The sequence below is a fragment of the Perognathus longimembris genome, chromosome 4 (genome assembly GCF_023159225.1).
Source record: "Perognathus longimembris pacificus isolate PPM17 chromosome 4, ASM2315922v1, whole genome shotgun sequence".
NCBI classification, from domain to species: Eukaryota; Metazoa; Chordata; class Mammalia; order Rodentia; family Heteromyidae; genus Perognathus; species Perognathus longimembris.
The window spans coordinates 46,060,165-46,081,447 of NC_063164.1; the positions used below are offsets into that span (position 1 = coordinate 46,060,165).

Sequence of the window (21,283 nt, forward strand, 5' to 3'; positions counted from 1 at the left end):
GAACGTAAGGATGAATTGTTCTTTCTTTCCAGGTTTCCCAGTTCCTGAGGTGAGCTGGTTTGGGATGGCCAGGTGATTTCTACTTCCACTCTACCCGGTGTGCAGATCTCATTTAGCGATGGCCGCGCTAGATTGATGATCCCCGCCGTGACTAAAGCCAACAGTGGACGATACTCCCTGAGAGCCACCAATGGATCTGGACAAGCGACTAGTACTGCTGAGCTTCTCGTGACAGGTAGGCTGCTGGTGACTTGCCTGTCCTGTGAGAGGTCGAGGCTGCGCAACGCACACAGGTGGAGACAAAGCTGTTTAGCTTAAAGAATTGGATTCTCCTTTCAAAATACAGTGCAAAAGTAGAGAAACACTGTCTTGGTACATATGGTAAAACATTCAAAAGTATATTAAGGGACTAGTTAAAATCCCATTTCTCAGCAAGTAGAAGGGCTGAAAGCCCGTGTATTAACCTAACAAGGAGTACAAGATATTTACCAGTAATTCCCACAGGTTGAGCCTGTCATCTACAGGTAATCTATAGACTCGGCACCATGGGAAAAAAATTTACAGTACTACACAGAAAACATACTACAAAAAAGGCAGGCAAATATTTATTTTTTCAGTATGATTCCATTTCCCCCAGAGATATTCTCATCCAGCTTAGAAGCCTTTTTTTCACTCCTTCACCATCTAGGAAAACATGCTTACTAAGAATAGGAAGTACTGTACACATTTCATAACAATATCTTGCATGAAACCCAGGATGGTACATGCTTATCCAGTAAATTATACCTTCATCTATGTCCAATTGCAGGGCCATAATTATCCTAACTAGAAGGCACACAAACACGATCCACGCAAAGCTTGGAAATGGAAAGCAGACTGACAACATCTGCAATTATGTATTCAAAAAAACACCTAAAACTCACTCCTATTTACCCTTTCCACTTGTCTTATAAAAAATTTCTTTAAATAGTCAACTCCAAAGCCCCCAATTCTGTAGCATAATTATTATGAACTCAGGTCATTATTGAGATTCATATTTTAAATACCAGAAAATATTTAGGTTATTTGAATACTAATATATTGGAAAATATTAAAAGCTTTTGAATCTCTAAGTCAATGGTATATCCATTTTACTAACCATTCAAATTCATTTTAATACAGCTTAAAGTATGCAAAGTTGCCTTAACATGTTAATAATTAATAAAAGATATGAGACTGAAAAGTGTGGAAGGGGTTCTTTAGAAATAGTACACAAGATCTAGTGTAGGCTTTAGGAGTTAAAAATTAAGACATGTGCTGGCTTAGAATGGCTAAGCAAAGATAAACTAAACATAATAAAATACTTAGCAGAATAACATTGTGTGATCTGCCTCCATTCTTGCACCATTTGGTGGGTGATCTTGGTTCAAGGACAGTCAAGGAGTGATGAATCATGGCCTGGATTTGGAATCTGAGCTGTGGTTGTTTAAAAATACTCTAGCTCTGGTTGCTCATACCTGTAATCCTAGCTACTCAGGAGACTGAGATTTAAAGATCATGGTTCAAAGCCTGCTGGGGGAAGGAAATTCCATGAGACTTTTATCTCCAGTTAAAAGAACTGGTAGAAAAGTGGTAGAGTGCTAATCTTGAGCATAAAAAGCACTCTCTCTCTCTCTCTCTCTCTCTCTCTCACACACACACACACACACACACACACACACACACACACACACACACACCCCTTCAAACTTGATGGTTCCCAAGCCAGATTTTTATTTTCTTCCTTGGCCCTTGCAGCAGAGACAGCACCACCCAACTTCACACAACGACTGCAGAGCATGACCGTGAGACAAGGAAGCCAAGTGCGTCTCCAAGTGAGAGTGACAGGAATCCCTACACCTGTGGTGAAGTTCTACCGGGATGGAGCCGAAATCCAGAGCTCCCTTGATTTCCAAATTTCACAAGAAGGCGACCTCTACAGCTTACTGATTGCAGAAGTGTACCCGGAGGACTCCGGGACCTACTCCGTGAATGCCACCAACAGCGTTGGAAGAGCTACTTCCACTGCAGAATTACTGGTTCAAGGTAAGTGCTGGTGGTGGAGGAGCAGGGATTAGGAGAGAGAGAGATCTGAGCTAGGATTAAGGGCTGGGGGGGAGGTGGTGCTGGAGTCCATGCTACCCTTCTCATAGCCCTGGAAATGCTGTGATCTGAAATCAACAGCCACCAGTCTATGGTTCTAGGGAGGAGCTCAGTACTGAAGCAATCTGCAGTTTGCAGTTATTAATCTCATCATCATAAACTAGGAAGTGTTTCCATTGACTTTTCTACATCCTCCCCCAACAACCTCCACTCCCAACATTGAACCATGATCCTCAGATCTCAGCCTCCTGAGTAGCTAGGATTATAGGTGTGAACTACCAGTGCCTAGATGATAATGGCATTTAAGAATAACAAATGATTTTAGGTAAATTTTCATTTAATTTAAAATTTCTATTTTAAAATCTAACATATTTATTCAAAACATTCTACATTTGCCCTCATAGGTACACCTAGACATTTTTAATTAACTCTGTGGTTACCATTAACAGTCTTTTAGAATGGATGATTATTTTCCCCATCAATACTCATCTTTCTCCAGGTGAAGAAGTGGTACCTGCTAAAAAAACAAAGACAATTGTCTCGACTGCTCAGATTTCAGAAACAAGACAAACCCGAATTGAAAAGGTATTTTTAGTTGTTTTATTGTCTTTAAACTGTTGTACAAAGGGTAACCATTCAACACGTGAATGTACTGTATCTTGAACAATTACACCCTTTCCATTATTCTCCCCCATCTTTCTCAGCCCCACCCATTCCTTCACATTGCCTGGTGCCATTTTCACACATGTACATTGAATGTGTTGGTCCACCCTTCCTTTCTTTCTCCATTAGTCTGCCCTTCCTCTTCTTTACCTCCCTGAAAAGGTTTATTTGTTTTTTGGTTGTTTTGGTTTTTTTTTGTTTTTTTTTTGGCCAGTCATGGGGCTTGGACTCAGGGCCTGAGCACTGTCCCTGGCTTCTTTTTGCTCAAGGCTAGCACTCTGCCACTTGACCTGTGTGCCACTTCTGGCCATTTTCTGTATATGTGGTGCTGGGGAATTGAACCCAGGGCCTCATGTATACGAGGCAAGCACTCTTGCCACTAGGCCATATCCCCAGCCCGGTTTATTTGTTTTTTAAATCATGCCATTGCTGCTTCCAGCTTGTGTGCCCTACCTTCTAGCAATTCCTTCTCAATATGGACTTTGTTTCATCTTTTCTAGAAGATTGAAGCCCACTTTGATGCCAGATCAATTGCAACCGTTGAGATGGTCATAGATGGTGCCACTGGACAACAACTGCCTCATAAAACACCTCCTAGGATACCACCAAAGCCAAAGTCAAGGTCTCCAACACCACCATCCATTGCTGCCAAAGCACAGCTGGCTCGTCAACAGTCCCCATCACCGATAAGACACTCCCCCTCCCCAGTCAGACATGTGCGAGCACCAACCCCATCCCCGGTCAGGTAAAGCTTCTTTGAACACATCCACTTCTTCTTCATTTTTAAATAGGTTTCATGCAGTCAAAAAATATAGCATGCCATAAAGCCAGTAAATAAAAAAGTTAATATCTACAAGTGAAATGAAGGACTTTATAGACTCTATTTTTGAATTCCTATTTATATTCTTTTTACCATAAAAGATGATTTAGGAGCCAAAAAGTGGCAGAGGGAAATGAAAAACAAGTTTTAGGATTTAGTCAGTCAGCCAGATCACTTGTTAACAGCTTAACATAACGCAATAATGATAAAAGTGAAATAATCACCACTGTGTATCCATCACTACCTTTAGGCTAGTCATTTGATTAGCTGTCTACCTATATTATCCATTAAATATTCACAGCACTTAATAATTGTAATCCTTAATGTTACTGGTAAGTTGCTAGAGGTCAGGTAGCTTGAAGTCTTAGTTCTAACTGTAGATTGAAGAGAATGATCTCAAGGTATGTTGTAAGATAATTACTTGAGATGTTCCTTGTAAACTGAAAATACTGTCCAAATGCTCAGGCTAAAGAAAAATAAAACTTCAAAATATTTTGCATATGATTATGTTGGGTTTTTCTAGAAATAAAGAGGATTTTTATGTTTAGTGAAAATGCTTAGTTAAGTAAGCCTGTATCATCAGGGCTCAGAAATTATACAATCAAGTGTAAATTACCCACAGCAAATGAAACTTTTGGATCTAGTTCAACATGATGATGCTTTTAATATGATAAACTAAAACATCTACAAATTTTGAGCAAACAAAAAGGTATATCCTGATCAATGTTAGTAAAATAAGAAACATAAAGACATATCTCTTCCAATACATTTTTTAATGCAGAGTAAGATGATAGTTGACCTTAAAATATTCAAACTTACTGTGAATAATATGATGTGGCTGGATGTAGCTGAAAGGGAGGGTATTTAGTTCGCTTGTATGAGATGCTGATTCAATACCTAGCACTACAAAAGGGAATACAAAATGAATAGAATAATACTTCCAAAGCAAAACATAGAACAAAAATATAATAAAAGTATACAAGGAATTTGTTTAAAATTAAGTGCCTTTCTAATTCTGGAAAGGGAGAGAGTATTTTACTTAATAAAGAATATTGTCAAATTGGGTGCTGGTGGCTCACACCTATAATCCTAGCTACTCAGGAGACTAACATATAATTATTGAGGTTTGAAGCTTTCTGGGGTTGAAATTTTCCAGAGTTATTTCTAGTTCATCAGCCAAGTGCAGAAAGTGAGTAGTGGCTCAAACTGAAAGCCAAGTGAGAGTTCAAGCCTCGGTACAGGCAGGGGGAGAGGGAGAGAGAGAGAGAGAGAGAGAGAGAGAGAGAGAGAGAGAGAGAGAGAGAGAGAATAGAGACTATCTCAATTGTTATCCATGTGGAAGAAAATAAGCATAAACTTCTACCCCACATCATTTACAAAACAAATCTCAGATTGATTAAAGAGTTAAAAGAAAAAAACAAAAGCAGAGAGAGAGAGAGAGAGATGGAAAGGGAAACCATTTATAGGGAGAGCTTTGCAAAAATAGATCACAGATTCACTGTAAAAATGAATATATATGCATATGTATAGAGAGATAGACAGATTATTGATTTCCAAGCCATTCATTTTTAGAGTAGAGCCAAAGCAAGGTCATTGCTAGACCAAATTGTACATTTGTAATAAATGTACAATGGTCCCCTTCCTATACTGTCATAATAGCCCTTAGCCTGTATAACTGCAACACATTTATGCTTGATAAGACTGTAAACAAGAAAAATGCAAATCAGTCTGGAGGCAGTGTAAGCAGCACCTGGAACTAGGATACCAAACGCAAGGGAAAAGTCCCACGAATTGATTTTAACAAAAAACCCCAAATGCATAATGGAAAAGTCACAAACAAATACTTCACAGAGGAACCAATGTAAATGCCTCCTAAATATATAAAATAAAGGCTAGGTATTTTCTAATCTCTATTGTTTGGGGGTACTTAAAAGTGAAAGCTATTGACAGTCTAATGTGAAAACTTGAACAAAAGCTCAGATTTAAAAGCATGTCTATCGCTCTAATAAAATGGTGTTTTCTCAAGCTAACTCCAAGTTTTGCACACCGTGACATCCTAATCCCAGCCAAATGGGATTTCTGGGGGAGATAACAACCTTGCTAGATTTTACTTCCAAACTGAAGGATCATTTAGAATCACAGACTTAGCTTGATCCCACATTCTGACTATCTTAATATTACAAATTATTAGTAAGCATCCAATTGCTTAGTCCTCCAAATTTACTTTAAAATAATTGGAAAATCAAAATGTCAATTTGTGGAGAAAATAATGGTTATCCCAGATAGACCTCTTCCTAAAATTCCCTAATCTCAAATTTTTCTGTAGATAAAGAAGCCATATTTCTTTGAATAAGGTGTGTGGCATCTAGCTGTGACTGATTATTTTTTTATTGTAAGTGCAGAAATAAGCACTTTCCTATAATAACTCAAATTACATTGATTTTCACAGTTATGTGCTTACCTGTGGCCTGCTGCTAATCACTCATGTCATGCTAATCATGTCTTTAACTCTTTTTGAATTAAACCCACTTTCCTAGGTACAGCCAGAACAAAGCACCAGAGGAAACTTGGACACGCCTGTCTCTTTACCTTTCATCAATTGGTGTAGGCCTTATGTCTTTGTTAGATTTCCAAGGCAATCATTTTAAGAATAGAGGCATGAACCTCACATCTCTTTTTAGTTTGATTACTGTTTCATTTATAAAATTTAAACTAATTTTCACATACACACAAAAAAGTCTTCAAGAAAATGATTAAACCTTTCTTCATGAATCAAGTTAATGTCATAATATTCTGTTAAATTACTCTGTAATTTGGTGTAAATAGCCATTGCAGCTTCAGCTTAATTAGAATGATTGTTTTCCCCATATTCAGTGTAAACTAAATATTCTATACAGTATCAGGATACATTAACAAGTGCTTTTCTTATGTGCAAATAATCAAATCATAATAATGAGACAATACTGCCACCTAGAGGGAATTTATTGATTAAAATTAAATTCATCTTGAAATTTTTTACTTTAAAATAGCTGACCAATTGCCAGAATTATTTCTGTAAATGATCAGAACTTTCCTTAAGGGCATTTAATGCCAACATTTAGGGTCCATACTCTTTGACTCATGCTATTTGTACTTTAGATACACCTAAAAAGCAAACAACAAAAACTAATTTGTAAGAAGCTACCTCATCAGTTCAATGAAAAACCACAGAATCATTAGGTTTCAAATTAGCCAATTCCCACAGCAATTATTAAGGTTAGTTAAAGGAAGTCCTCAATCCAGTACAATACGGATGGGTATAAATAAAGACAGGGCATTGAAAGGAGCAGCCTCAAGCTCTGCATAGCTAAAAAGGTTAGCAGAACCAAAAGGGTTCTGTTTTAAGGAACCCTACTCCTGACCTGGAAATTCACAAAACATAGACATGGCAAAGCCATGGGAGTCTTAGAAGAAGGGAAGGAGGGAGGAAAGCAGAAAAGGAAGAGACAGCTCAGTTAGCCTAGAGAGGCACACACATTTTGGTTACAGAAACCTTTCTGCATCTATCACCTACTTGGCATTTGCCCATTCCTGGCCAGAATTGGGATGAGAGGGAAATTTAGAGAAGATGACTACTAGATTGGCAGTGCCCCTTCTTGAGGCTTAAAATAAATTACTTTCAAGTAGCTTCTTTACACTCTGGATAGGTGGTGGCAGCATGCATTTTAAAACTCTTGTCTTTAAGAACTTCCAGATTTTCATCCCATTATCCAGATCTGATTATGCCTCCTGCAGCTTTCACCTCTGTCATTCTAACATCTGACCTCTGCCATTTGGTCTGCAGATCCGTGTCTCCAGCAGGGAGGATCTCCACGTCTCCCATCAGATCAGTCCGGTCACCCTTACTCGTCCGGAAAACTCAGACACCTACCATGGCCACAGGCCCCGAAGTGCCTCCTCCTTGGAAACAAGAAGGTTATGTGGCCTCTTCCACTGAGGCTGAGATGAGGGAGATGAGAGAGACGACAGTGACAAGCTCTACTCAGATCAGGAAAGAAGAGAGATGGGAAGGGAGATACGGTGTCCAGGAGCAAGTGACCATCACCGGTGCAGCAGGCGCTGCCACTAGTGTGTCGGCCAGTGCTTCCTTCTCAGCAGGAGCTGTGGCTACCAGCACTAAGGAGGTACTCTATTTTGATCCCTTCTTTTACATTCTGGTTTCTCGGATCCTGTTTCTGGTGTGAAACTTGGTGTGTATAGACTGAAGGTAAAATGCATAGGAATATGACAGTATAACCAAAACAGAGAAGCTGAGTGCTGGTGCCTCCCACCTGTAAACCTAAATACCCAGGAAACTGAGGTATGAGGATCTGGTTCAAAACCAGCTTGGGCAGAAAAGTCTGTGAGACTCTTATCTCCACTTAGCTGCAACAAAACAGTAAGAGGAATTGTGAGCTCCAGCCTTGAGCAAAAAAAGCCAAGCTAGAGCTTGAGGACTCAGTGAACAAACAAACCCTAATACAGAAGACTGATTTTGGTTGTCATGATCTATAAGTATATTCTTCATTAGACCAAAGGTCCTAATATCTGAGATTTGCATTAATGAGGCAGACCCTGTTTCTATGGCAATGACAAGTTTTTCTGCAGGAAGAATTTCTACTCCAAGTCACTCAGTTCCCTTTGTCTATACGTTTTTTGGCAGGTATACCTTTTTTAAAAGACATTTAAATTATCTTTAATCATATAAAGGAGTTACCATTTAACAAAGCAGTTAATGCGTACAATATATCTTGATCGGTGTCACCCCTTTCAACATTCTCACCCATCCCTGTGTGCCATTATAAAAGTGTTTGTGTTTGTTCATTCCCAATCCAGGTGAAACAAGATACTGACAAAAGTGCAGCTGTGGCGACTGTCGTTGCTGCAGTTGACATGGCCAGAGTGAGAGAACCAGTTATCAGCGCTGTAGAGCAGACTGCTCAGAGGACAACCACGACTGCTGTGCGCATCCAACCTGCTCAAGAACAGGTAAGCACTTGACCGCCAGCATCCGGAGCCAGGTCCTCTCAAGCAAGACCCACTGCTCCCCTGTGAAGCCACTGATCCAGGCTTTTAGAACTTTCTTAGCAAAAAGTGGTCTAAACTGCTAAATGGGATTAAACTGTAAACATCACAAGAGCACACCAAGTCAGAAGAAATAGCTGTATCAGACAGTTGAATACTGTATTCAAGGTTTCTATCAAGGGATTTCCTGATGTAGAGGTCAAATGTGACAATTGATGTATGGCTAAACAGAGCTATAAATCCAGAATAATTTCCTATCTCATATTTGAATTGGTTTTTCTTTAGTTTCAAATTACTCTAGCTTTCTTCCTTATCTTCTTTTGCATGACACTTATGCCTTAATCTTGATATATTATTGTAACTTTTCATACAAAGTACATTGAAGTGTTTCTTTTTTTTTCCTATGAAAATCAGATCAGAAAGGAAGCGGAAAAGACTGCTATAACAAAGGTAGTAGTAGCCGCTGACAAAGCCAAGGAACAAGACTTAAAAGCAAGAACTAGAGAAGTAATTGCAACAAAACAAGAGCAGATGCACATAACTCATGAGCAGGTGAAAACGGATTTTGATTTGGAATTCATTAATTCATTGATGATATATCATGGGCCAATGCAGTTGATAATCTTTACTATGAAAATAATTATCTCTTGAGCCATGTGACTGTGGCTACTACAAATTCCTCTTATTATGCATATATATTCCTTGGTACTGGAGACAAAGGTCTCTTTGTGTCACTAAACATCCCTCCTGAGTAACAGGGATTTCACCAGTTTCCTTCATGTTCATGACTAAGTATGTGACTGTGAAGAGGGGCAGGTGGAAGACATAGATGGTAAGGTAGAAGAAGGAGCATGGATACCTGAATATTTGAATACCTAGGTCTTTATGTGGCATGGGACAGTATGGCTTCAGAAGATGGAATGCACAGAAAAACTGAAAAGGATCTCTCCTGATTGTAAAGTTTGGAGACCAGTTGATAGAAATGTTGGTTAGTGGAACCAACTGTGAGTTAAGTTTTAGGGAAGATAAATTTTCAATCCCAAGATCCTATGATTCAGTGATGAGATGTCTGAGGATGGGAAAGAAGCAGAGAGGAGATCATCTACCCTGTGTCACCCCATTCTCCAGCATCCAGAGAGAGTGCAGCACCTTTCCTGGATTAAGGAACTAAAAAGCATTTGCTTAGTATATATACCAAATTTTTCTTCTCATAACATCTCAAATTTGAAAAAGTCAGCATAGTTAGGAAAATTTACCAACCAAATCTCATGGAAATTCATACTACAAATTATCCATGTTTGATTTCTCATATATAAATTGAGTAGCAAAATTACTTCTCAGTCTTTCCACTATTATAATATTTTGTGCCCTAAGAGTACCTTTAGCTGGAAAATTAGCATAGACTTATGTATATATGAAGCATATATTATATAGAATTAGCATGCTTTTATGTAAGTAGCATAGATACATATAATAAGACATATATGTCTATGATAATATATTACCATATATTCATTTGTAAAAATTTGAAGTTCATCTGGACATGCTTACTCAAGCCTGTAATCTTGATGAGAGGCAGAGAAATTATAATTTGAAGCCAACTTGGCAAACAAAGCCAAACAGAAAAGACAGCTCATGAAATTCTACCATAAGCAATGTCCAATAAATATGGCTTAAATCTGTCTCAAGAAAGCATATTAGTTGGGTACAGAGGCATCCATCTGTCATTCCAGTACTATAGGGAAGCAAAAATAGGAGGACTGAAATCCAGGTTAGCCTGGATACAAAGAAAGACACTATTTCAAAATAACCAATGCAAAAATAAGCTGGTCGAGTGATTCAAGTAACATAATGCCTGCCTAGCAGGCGGGAGGAGGCCCTAAGTTCAAACCCCAATAGTGGAAAATATTTTTAATGAAAGTTTTTTTTTTTAAGAAAATTGTAACTCTCTTATTCAAAACACATAGTCTTGTGTTCAACATTTTTTTCCTCTAAATAACCTAATTGATAATTTAGACCAAGAAAGATCATGGTCATATTAATTAACACAAGACTATTTGACTTAGTAATATCTCCAGAGAAGGAAATTTATTTATTCAAATTCCAATTTTGTTGTACTTAATAAATACTGTGTTACTTCTATTAGAGATTAGAAAATTATAAAGCTTTGTCTTTATTATTAAATGCAGATAAGAAAAGAAACTGAAAAAGCGTTTGTACCAAAGGTAGTAATTTCTAAAACAGCCAAAGAACAAGAAACCAGAATCACTGGAGAAATTACTGCAAAACAAGAACAAAAGCACATAACGCAAGAAACAGTAAGTCCAATTTTGTAAAGACTTTGTGGTTTGTTAACTGATTTTACATTTTGAGAAAGCTGCATGTACATTATAACCAATATTTCAAAGTGGAGTCTGTCCTGTTCTTTCTTCTTGTTACTTCTCTGTGTGTGGTATTGAAACTCTTCCATGATGGAATTTCTCCAATGTCTTTACATTATTTTCCACATACTCGATCAGTTTGAGAGAGATTGTCTAGTAAAACAGTTTAGGGCATACCGATGAAATTTTTGTGGCAGAAAGGTAGAGCTCATCTCTGTCCACTACTCTTTGGGACGGGCAATCTTTTTATGCACAGTCTGTAACCTTGGCCGCTTAGTTTGTACCACCCAGCCTTTATACAGGTGTGAGGAAGGTACATACGAGTACCTATATGTATACTTATGCCACAAGCAGTCCAACTAAATAGTGGAGGAAAGTGAAGTAATGCTGCACAATAGGGAAGATTGGAACTTGCTCAAGAAAATGCCCTAGCCTCCTGTGTGCTAAGCACAGAGGTGGAGCTGTTGGCTGCTTTTATGCTGGAGAGTCATGTAAAGGCAACTTCAGTGTCACTCAAATCCACTTTTATCCCTTACACAAAAACAGGTCTCATAGGAGAAAGGCCTCCTTCAGATTCTTTCCTTCTTGTCTGGGGGACATGTTTGCTTATATGTCTTTATCTCCGACTCTTGGCTGGGCCCAGAACCATGTATTTTAAGGGCAAATTGGGAATGCTGCATCCATAGCTGTCTGAGCAGAGGCAGTTGGCTGTGTTTCCTTCCCCTTGGAGAGTCCCTAGACCTGAGTGAGAATCCTTGAATGAAGCATGAATCCCACTTGGAGTAACGAAGAGCACAGGAATCTCCATTGCTATTGCAAAGCCAGTGATGGATAAGTTTCTAGGCATTGCCACCAGCTGCTTGGTTGATTTCTTAGCATGTCAAGATGTTTCAAAGAAGAGACATTTTCAGTAAGTTTACCCAGAGGCCCAGCCCTCAAGAAAATAAAAACATCTGTGTTGTAAGCACAATATGTAGGCATCTGAAATCAGAAAGTGACATTTTCTCCCTCATCACTGTCTTCTATACTCTGAATGTGGCCAGATCTGCTTTCCATTGCTTTTGTGCCTTTTGACACCCAAATCTTCGTTCTACTCTAAAACTCAGATGAGACAGGAAACCGAGAAAACTGCTACATCCATGGTAGTAGTTGCCACAGCAAAGTCCAAACAACTAGAAACAGTCGTGGGATTTCAAGAGGAAATTGCCATGCAACAAGATCAAATGCAGCTCACTCACAAACAGGTGATGACTTCTGGTCAATGTGAAAGTCATTCTTGCATCATTCCACCTGCAAGCCGCTTACATTTTCATCACGGGTGTTAATAATCATCACTCTTCAACTCCTTCTCTTCTTATAACTCAAACTTTCTTTCAAACTTGCCCATGAGCCTTTGCCACCATCTGACTTTCACTGTCACCTCTCATGTCTAACTTTCAGGCTTCCTTTGGATTGTTAGTAATATATTCAAGTTCATTCTGCCATCTTAATTTTGAAGTAGAAACCAGCATGGAATCAATTGATAATAGAAAAATTTTATGCTATTTATGGCTCTGCTCTCATCCCATAAGTAATTATAAGGATAACATTAAAAAGAAAAATAGAATTTATTACTCTTATATTTCTAATCATATATTTTTTTTCTTCTTGTGTAATTACTTTTTATATTTTTGCCAATGAAACAATATGAATGATCAAAGTAACTCAAATACTATACATATGCACAATTAAAATGTTTGTGAATAAGAAGAAAGATTTTCTCTGCTTTCTGGTTGACTTCTTTTATTAGAGGCTCATGAGATTTAATGAATATTTTCTTACCTTTTTATTTTAAATCATATAACCAGATGATGAAAGAAACTAGAAAAACAGTGGTGCCTAAAGTCATAGTTGCCACACCCAAAATCAAAGAACAAGATTTCATATCAAGAACTAGAGAAGGCATCACTACAAAAAGAGATCAAGTCCAAATAACTCAGGAAAAGGTGAATACAGATGTTTGAGATGTGACAAACTTCTTTTAACTAATTTCTAGCTAGTACTTAACTATTATGTGGTAGGAACTATTAATCTGTATTTTCCTTTTTAAAAATCCATAACTAAAAACAAAATAGTAAATAAGACTGATCACCATTAATTTCTGCCCATTTGATTTTCATCCATCTGTAACATTCATTTTATTCACCATTATTCTTTGCATGAAGATTCATATTATCACTTATTTTGGAAAAAATAATATAGGGAAGTATTGTGATTTTTTAATAGCTAACATTTAGAAGATCTGTAATTCTGTCATTACATGCAAACTTTCCAAGTGAAAATTAATTTCTCTTGTGTACTTAACCCTGAATAATTTCCCCCTGCACCCCCACTAAGAAGAGGGGAAGGGTCAAATCATGTGCATGTTAAGCCCCATGCAACTTAAACTTTGATTTTACTGTAACAATCAGATGAGAAAAGAAGCTGAAAAATCTGCCTTGTCTACAATAGCAGTTGCTACTGCTAAAGCCAAAAAACAAGAAACAATTCTAAGAACTAGAGAAGGAATGGCTACTAGACAAGAACAAGTCCAAGTTACTCACGGAAAGGTGATTATTGTCATTCCAAGTGTGAAATCTTCCATTGCAATATATTAATACCAATTCTCATGTGAAATATCCCATTATAATATATTAATCCAAACCTCAGTCTTTTTACATATGAGACACTATTAACCAGATTCATTTTTTAGATAATTAAACAACTAGAAACTAAAAACTCAACTTAGCTATTATTGTTAATATTACTACGTACTCCTTTTTCCTTTTTCACTGTTGTCTTCAACTTTTTATTATTAACATCCAGAATATTCCAGAAGTTGAGGATTGAAATTGCATAAAAGCTAATTTGGAGAGACTCCATAAATATAAAAAAGTAGTTGTATATGTAAATGGCAAATCTTACTATCAAGAAGATGTGTGTTTACAGAGGTCATAAATTCACTAGAGTATGAATTCCAGTAAATTGCCCATAATCTTCTTTGTGTGAAACTTTAATGTTTTCTTCCTGTAACTATCAGATAAGAAAAGAAACCGAGAAAAGTATAGTGCCTGCTCTAGCATTTTTCAGGAATGTCATAGATGATCAAAATTTTACTATGAAATAAAATGATTCATTTTTTTTAAGTTTTGTTGATGTGCTGAATCACATAAATTTGACTTTTTTTGTTAAATATTAGCTAAGGATGGAAGCTGAAATGTCTGTATCTAAGCTAATAGTTACTACTGCAAAGCCTGCTGAACCAGCCCCATTGCCAAGGACTAGGGAAGGATTTGCTACTCAGCAAGAACACATGCATCTTTTTCAAGAGGAGATGAAAACTAATGCTGTGAAGGTGAAAGGGTTGTTTCATCCCATTTCATCATCATCTGTCATAACTTTTCATCCATCATCAGTCATTGTGCTCCGAGTGATCCATTTATGTGCTTTACAGATCAGCAACATGTTAGAGAGGAGTAGATTCAGTTCAAGACCTCTAATGGAACCATTGGCATTTCTAGTTGTGAAAGAACAGATTAAATAACACCTTTATTTGTGTGTCCTAAATTAATCATCAGCATGTAACTGGTTGGGATCTTCTAAATTCTATATGTCCTTCTGCTTATCTATATTTTCAAAATATAAATGATATCTCAGTCTTCTAAGAAATATAAGCAGCTACCAACATAGAGTACACATTTGTAGTTGTCAGCCAAACAATATATGTTATATTGACTTAATATATATTAATTCAAGAAAAAATATTCACTTTCTTAGTTTAAAATATCCTGCCATAATTAATATTTTAATATGTTTTAAATTTAGAACAGGATGTATATATTTCATTTGTGTGATTTTTTTAAATTAACGGACAATTTCTGAGTTTACTCATTGTTAAATAAAATTGAACTTTAGTTACTATCCCATCATAGACAAGTTGAAAGATGAAAATAAGATACCGTAGAAATTCAATTTCTATGCCAGCCAAATTATACATTTAATATTTTATATAGCATATATTTTATAATATTTAATATGACATATTTAGTATTCCAGAAATGAACATTTTAGAATTTCTATAAAATTCAAGTCAGCAAGGTGCTGCATTTTGTTCAAAAAGAAACAAATAAGTGAACAAGCTTAATTCACCTAAACTGCATGTATAGTTTACAGTTTCTTCTAAATGCAATCTGAAATGAAGTTGGTATTTATAATCCTTCAGTTCAGATTAAGCTGTTTATGGCTTCTAAGAAGGCACACCTAGATGGAAGCTCTTCATCACTAAGGACCATTTACACCTTGCAAGGCCTTGTTTGTAACTTAACTGGTTCTGAGGATAATTTTTAAAGATACACAGAAAGCATACTTGAAACATATTTCAGATGCATAGTAAATACTATGCAAAGAAAATTGAGTATCAACAAAAGTATTTTTAAAGTACACTGGATGGCCATGGTCCCCTGAATTTTACAGTGAGCTATTCTGAAGATTGAATAGAAACATAATACCAAGCCACAGCAGCCGCTTTGCTTTCTTAAAAGAAACTCTTTTAAAACTTGTGTTCTCATTTTCATTAATCAGCTTCATAGAAAAAAAAATGATTTTTTTCTGTTTATTCATTGCTTTAATTCCCAGTAAAAATGAAAGCAAATAGAGCTTCAGTCTGAAATGTTCTCTTGAACCCAAACATGGTAGCAGTTAAATTTTAGTCACAATGTTTTCATTGATGTATTTTTGAAAAAGATATCTTTAATGACTTAAACTAATCTTATCCCTAGCAAACCACAAGTAAATTCCTGTGTTCATACTGTGCTTATGAGTTTTCACATTGACTCACATTTTGCATGCAAACTTAGAGCTCTAGCAATTGATTTTTCTGGATGAGATGATGGCAGTATTTGTACTTTTATCATTACTGTCACTGTGTCAACACCAGACTAAAAGATAACCAAGATAATTAAAAAAAAAATCAGTGACAGCTTCGTAGTTCTGATTTCACAATTGCTAACTGCTCAGATAAATTGCCAGAAAAATCCAAAAGGTCCTTATGACTTTATATTCTATTGCATTGCCCTTATTATGTATGATCTGTTATCTAATATGATTAAGCAAATATGAGGAGTATATTACATAGATGTCTACACAAATTATAGCTCATGAATTGTTAAATTCCCAGAAGCATTGCTGAGTTACATTTCTGACACATTAACATTGCTATGTAACATGGATGCTATCTGCACATCATGCCTTCAGTCATTATTCTGTTCTGGATGAGTAAGAGGAGATATCCCAGGAGGATGTCCCTGGGAGGAGATGTGCTAGTATAGCTTTGACATTGCCATGTATTAATGAGGGAAACCTTGTTTCCAGGTGGGCGTTGGGAAAAAGGCTGAAGCTGTAGCAACAGTTGTTGCTGCAGTAGACCAGGCCCGTGTGAGAGAGCCCAGAGAGCCTGGGCATCTGGAAGAATCATATGCTCAGCAGACCACTTTAGAGTATGGATATAAGGAACACGTATCCACTACAAAGGTGCCTGAGCAACCCCAGCGTCCAGCCTCCGAACCCCACGTTGTACCTACAGCAGTCAAGCCTGCCGTGATTCAGGCTCCTTCTGAGACTCATATCAAAACTACTGATCAAATGGGAATGCACATATCATCACAGGTGAGTGGTGCAGCTGGGTCTTCATGCTGTTCTCAGGACACAGTGTGAATTGCTGTGGTAATCTGAGGAATATTATCTCACTGAGTTTCCTGTTAATGCAGATCAAGAAAACTACAGATATCACATCTGAAAGATTAGTCCATGTGGATAAACGCCCCCGCACAGCAAGCCCTCACTTTACTGTTTCAAAAATTAGTGTTCCTAAGACAGAACATGGACATGAGGTAAGGAATTTATGAATCACAAGAAAGAACTGGCAAGTATCTCAAGCATGATATAGAGTTATCGTTTATGTCTGTCAATGTGCCTCTTTTGAATGGTGTCTGTCTGCCTTGAGGGCGGACTTAGGTACCCTCGGTTTGGTTTCTTTTCTCTCTCTCTCTCTCTCTCTCTCTCTCTCTCTCTCTCCTTCCTTTCTTTCTTTCTTTCTTTCTTTCTTTCTTTCTTTCTTTCTTTCTTTCTTTCTTTCTTTCTTTCTTTCTTTCTTTCTTTCTTTCTTTCTTTCTTTCTTTCTTTCTTTCTTTCTTTCTTTCTTTCTTTCTTTCTTTCTTTCTTTCTTTCTTTCTTTCTTTCTTTCTTCCATCCTGGGGCTTGAACTCAGGGCCTGGGCTCTGTCCTTGAGCTCTTCAACTCAAGGGTAGTGCTCTTCCACTTGAGCCACAGTGCCACTTCCAGTTTTCTTGTGGCTAATTGAAGATAAGAGTTTCATAGACTTTCCTGCCTGGGCTGGCTTTGAGCCATAATCCTCAGACCTCAGCCTCCTGAGTGGCTAGGATTACAGGTGTGAGCCACCAGCTCACATCACTTGGTTTGGTTTCTGGAGAAAGTAGTGGGTAGTTAATTTATTCTTGTGAAGAACAACATCCACACAGGTTCTCTGTTGCCCTTTTCAGGGAGAGGTCATACTCAGTTATTTTGATTACTGTTGTAATAATTTTGTAATGTGATTTTGTTTATTATACAGTATAACATTCCTTGAGTTTTACATTTCAGAGCCACTTAACTGAGAACCCATTTTAATAATGAATGAAGAAGTTGAGGTCACATATTCATTTACCCAATATTGCAAGAGGAGAGGTGATATTAGAAGGGGATTGAGTTGAGCTGTGAGATTTTTTTTTTTAATCCTTGAATTATCTGTTTCTCTCCTGTGTTGACTCTGTCACCAGGAGTAAATAAACACACTAGTAAACTACATAGAACAAGTCTGGCAGATTGATAGCACACTGTAATTCTCCATATTAGCTACTGATGTTATTATTCTAAGATCTTACCTTAGAAATAGAATACCAAAGACATTTGGGCAATTAAAATTTGTTTCAAGGAGTTTCAAGGAATAAATAATGTTTATGTTGGAGATAGTCTCAAATTACAAAAGAAAATAAAGTAGCCATAAACAGAGTAAAATTTAAAAAAAATTAGAATAAAAAAACAATAAGAAAGCCATTAAAATAGTTTCTGAAATCTCTATTTTCACAGGTCACATAGCTGAAATCCAGACCAGCAGTTTCATGGTATTTCTTAGAATGTACCAAATACTTTAGCAAATTCTTGATTTTGAATTTCCTACTGTAGTTTCAAATACAGCATTCACTGATAGGGATAAATAAAGAACATTATGTCCAAGCTTTAGATTATCTGAAGTCCTTTTATGATATGAAGTGTAAAATTATGAGTTCTTAATACAATTCTTTTAAGCAAATTTTTCAAAAATCTCTTTTACAAACTCAGGAATGAAAAGGAGCATTATAATCAACTTATGTCTCCTATAGTAGCTGTACATGTGATAATCAGAGTATTAAAAAATAGATAATACTAAAAATAAACTGAGATTCAACATAGGAATGCTAGTTAGATGACAATGAATGACTTCATTCTCTCACTCCTTTTCTATGTAGGCATCAATAGCCGGAAGTGCTATTGCCACATTGCAAAAAGAATTGTCAGGCACATCTTCTTCTCAGAAGATCACCAAATCAGTGAAGGCTCCTACGGTAAAGCCTGGTGAGACTCGAGTAAGGACAGAGCCTACCCCTTCACCACAATTTCCCTTTGCCGACACACCGCCAGATACTTATAAGAGTCAGGCTGGCATTGAAGTGAAAAAGGAAGTAGGGGTGAGCATTTCTGGCAGCACGGTCCGTGAAGAGCACTTTGAAGTCCTGCATGGGCGTGAAGCCAAGGTTGGTCACTGGTTTGCATGCTGTATTTTTTTAATCCACTCCCACAGTTCCATGGCAGAACAACCCACCAAGTGTGTGACCTACCTCCTTTTCCTCACCCAAACTTAAATTTTTATGGAACATGCTATTTATTTATTTTTTCTCCAAGATATTTTCATAATTTTACATGTGTTAAGAGATTTAGGAGTTGTTTATATGTGTTAGGAGATATTTTTTCTCCAGTATTGGGAGCATGTTGTAACATCTTTTGTAAAACTTGTAGGTAACAGAAACAGCAAGAGTGCCTGCACCTATGGAGATCCCTGTTTCACCACCTACTTTAGTCTCGGTGAGTAAAGGCATGCAAGGTATTGGTCCCTATGTGTATGCGCTCAAATCACTTCAACATAGATTTGCAAATCACATCTAGGAAATATTAGTGGGCTTATAATACTTATGTTCATATTACACTATTTGGCAATGAAGAGGGGATTCTGCTCAATTGCCATTCATGGATTTAACAGATAGAGTGAATTTCTGGTATGTGTGAGGTAAGATTTAAGGAGATGTGAAGATGTTTCATCCTGGTTTGAAATCTTTGCCATGCCACCAGAGAAAATACCCATATACAATCATAATAAGCATAACTGCAAAGCCTGGCACTTATGGCTCACACTTGCAATCAGGCACTTAGTCATTCAATAGGCTGAGATCTGGGGAGCATAGTTTGAAGCCAGCCCAAGCAGAAAAGTCCATGACACTAATCTCCAATTAAGCACAATAAAAAGCAAGCAGAGCTGTGGCTTTAGTGGCAGAGTTCTAGCTTTGAGCACAAAAGTCAATGACTGTACCAAAGCCCTGAGTTCAAGCCCCAAGACTGGCATACAAAAAAATTGAATAAATGAATGAGGTAATGAACACTTAAACAATTTCATAGGATGCACAGGAAGGAGGGATTCCATTACAGTTAGGGGTAATTTGGCAAAGTTTTGTTGAACAAGTCATATTTACTGCCATGCCTTCCAGCTTCATTAGGATTTGAATATGTGAGACTAAGAGAAGGTTCAGAAATTCTTAATTAGATAGCATTATTATATATAATATAATGTGTTAATACCATCACAAGGGCTAGGAAATGTCTGGAATTAATTTCAAATTGGGAATATTCCAAGTCTAAAAGAATCTATGTTTTAAGAGTTCTAGAGTCCTGATTAAAAGACATTTTGTCATAATTTTTGTGGTATCTGTGGTAATAAAATGTGCAAGTTCAACTCCCACATTTATTGTAACACAGAGAGATGGTTGATGATGGTACACACATATTATTTCCCTTGTCTTCTCTCTACAGGGCTTAAAAAATGTGACAGTCATAGAAGGTGAATCTGTCACCTTGGAGTGTCACATCTCCGGATACCCATCCCCAAAAGTGACGTGGTACCGAGAAGACTACCAAATCGAAAGTTCCATTGATTTCCAAATCACCTTCCAGACTGGGATTGCTCGTCTTATGATTCGCGAGGCCTTTGCAGAAGACAGCGGGCGATTCACCTGCAGTGCAGTGAATGAGGCTGGCACTGTCAGCACGTCCTGTTATCTGGCTGTGCAGGGTTAGTGGCTGCGGTCCTTCTCAACCCTAATCTGGGGAACTGCTCTCAGCTAGTGCCTCTTCCCAAGAGAGAGGGTCTGCATCCTTTATGAACTTGTCTCTTTTTGGAACCATGGGGGAGACTATGGGGTTCTCTTCACTTCATTGCTAAGCAGTCACTGATTGAAACAGACCAGATGACTCACCCAAGAAATTTCTGTCTTCTTTTAGTGTCTGAAGACTTTGAAAAAGAAACAACAGCTGTGACTGAGAAATTTGCCACAGAAGAAAAGCGGTAAAAGATTCTTTTGCCAAATTTTCTGCTGTTTCTGTAGTAGTTTCAATGTTTTATCCCTTTGGAATTGGCCAATCACAACATAGAAACTAATCAGAAAGGATTTCTCTTTCTAGCTTTACTGAAACAAGAGATGTGGTCATGACTGACACCACCATCACAGAGGAACAAGCAGGACCAGGAGAGCCTGCTGCACCTTTCTTCATTACAAAACCAGTGGTCCAGAAACTGGTAGAAGGTGGGATTGTTGTGTTTGAATGCCAGGTGGGCGGTAACCCAAAGCCCCACGTCTACTGGAAAAAGTCTGGTGTCCCACTCACCACTGGATACAGGTACAGTGATGGCTGAATGTTTTCTGTGTTACTTGTACAACATGAAGGAGGCCTAGAGAGAGAGCCTTCACAGTTGTTGGGAGGAGTTTTTAATATTTTCATACAGCTTTATGGAAAATTAAAGCTATGTTAAAAATATGTAGAGGATATATTTCGAAATTCTACTTTAATTCATTGTTAGTGCTAGAATAGTTCACAT

General features: G+C 37.4%; 1 protein-coding gene across 1 annotated transcript in view; it reads left to right on the plus strand.

Moving 5' to 3' along the window:
- The window catches only part of Ttn (titin), a 285,277-nt gene that overhangs the window by 5,438 nt on the left and 258,556 nt on the right, over nucleotides 1–21,283 (plus strand). The window contains 19 exon segments of the mRNA XM_048345167.1: nucleotides 33–59; nucleotides 62–235; nucleotides 1,777–2,064; nucleotides 2,621–2,706; nucleotides 3,285–3,529; nucleotides 7,428–7,767; nucleotides 8,459–8,611; nucleotides 9,062–9,199; nucleotides 10,837–10,965; nucleotides 12,135–12,272; nucleotides 12,876–13,013; nucleotides 13,479–13,616; nucleotides 16,417–16,710; nucleotides 16,812–16,934; nucleotides 18,609–18,893; nucleotides 19,156–19,221; nucleotides 20,221–20,479; nucleotides 20,689–20,752; nucleotides 20,869–21,084. Of these exon segments, the coding sequence (XP_048201124.1) occupies nucleotides 33–59; nucleotides 62–235; nucleotides 1,777–2,064; nucleotides 2,621–2,706; nucleotides 3,285–3,529; nucleotides 7,428–7,767; nucleotides 8,459–8,611; nucleotides 9,062–9,199; nucleotides 10,837–10,965; nucleotides 12,135–12,272; nucleotides 12,876–13,013; nucleotides 13,479–13,616; nucleotides 16,417–16,710; nucleotides 16,812–16,934; nucleotides 18,609–18,893; nucleotides 19,156–19,221; nucleotides 20,221–20,479; nucleotides 20,689–20,752; nucleotides 20,869–21,084 (3,301 nt within the window).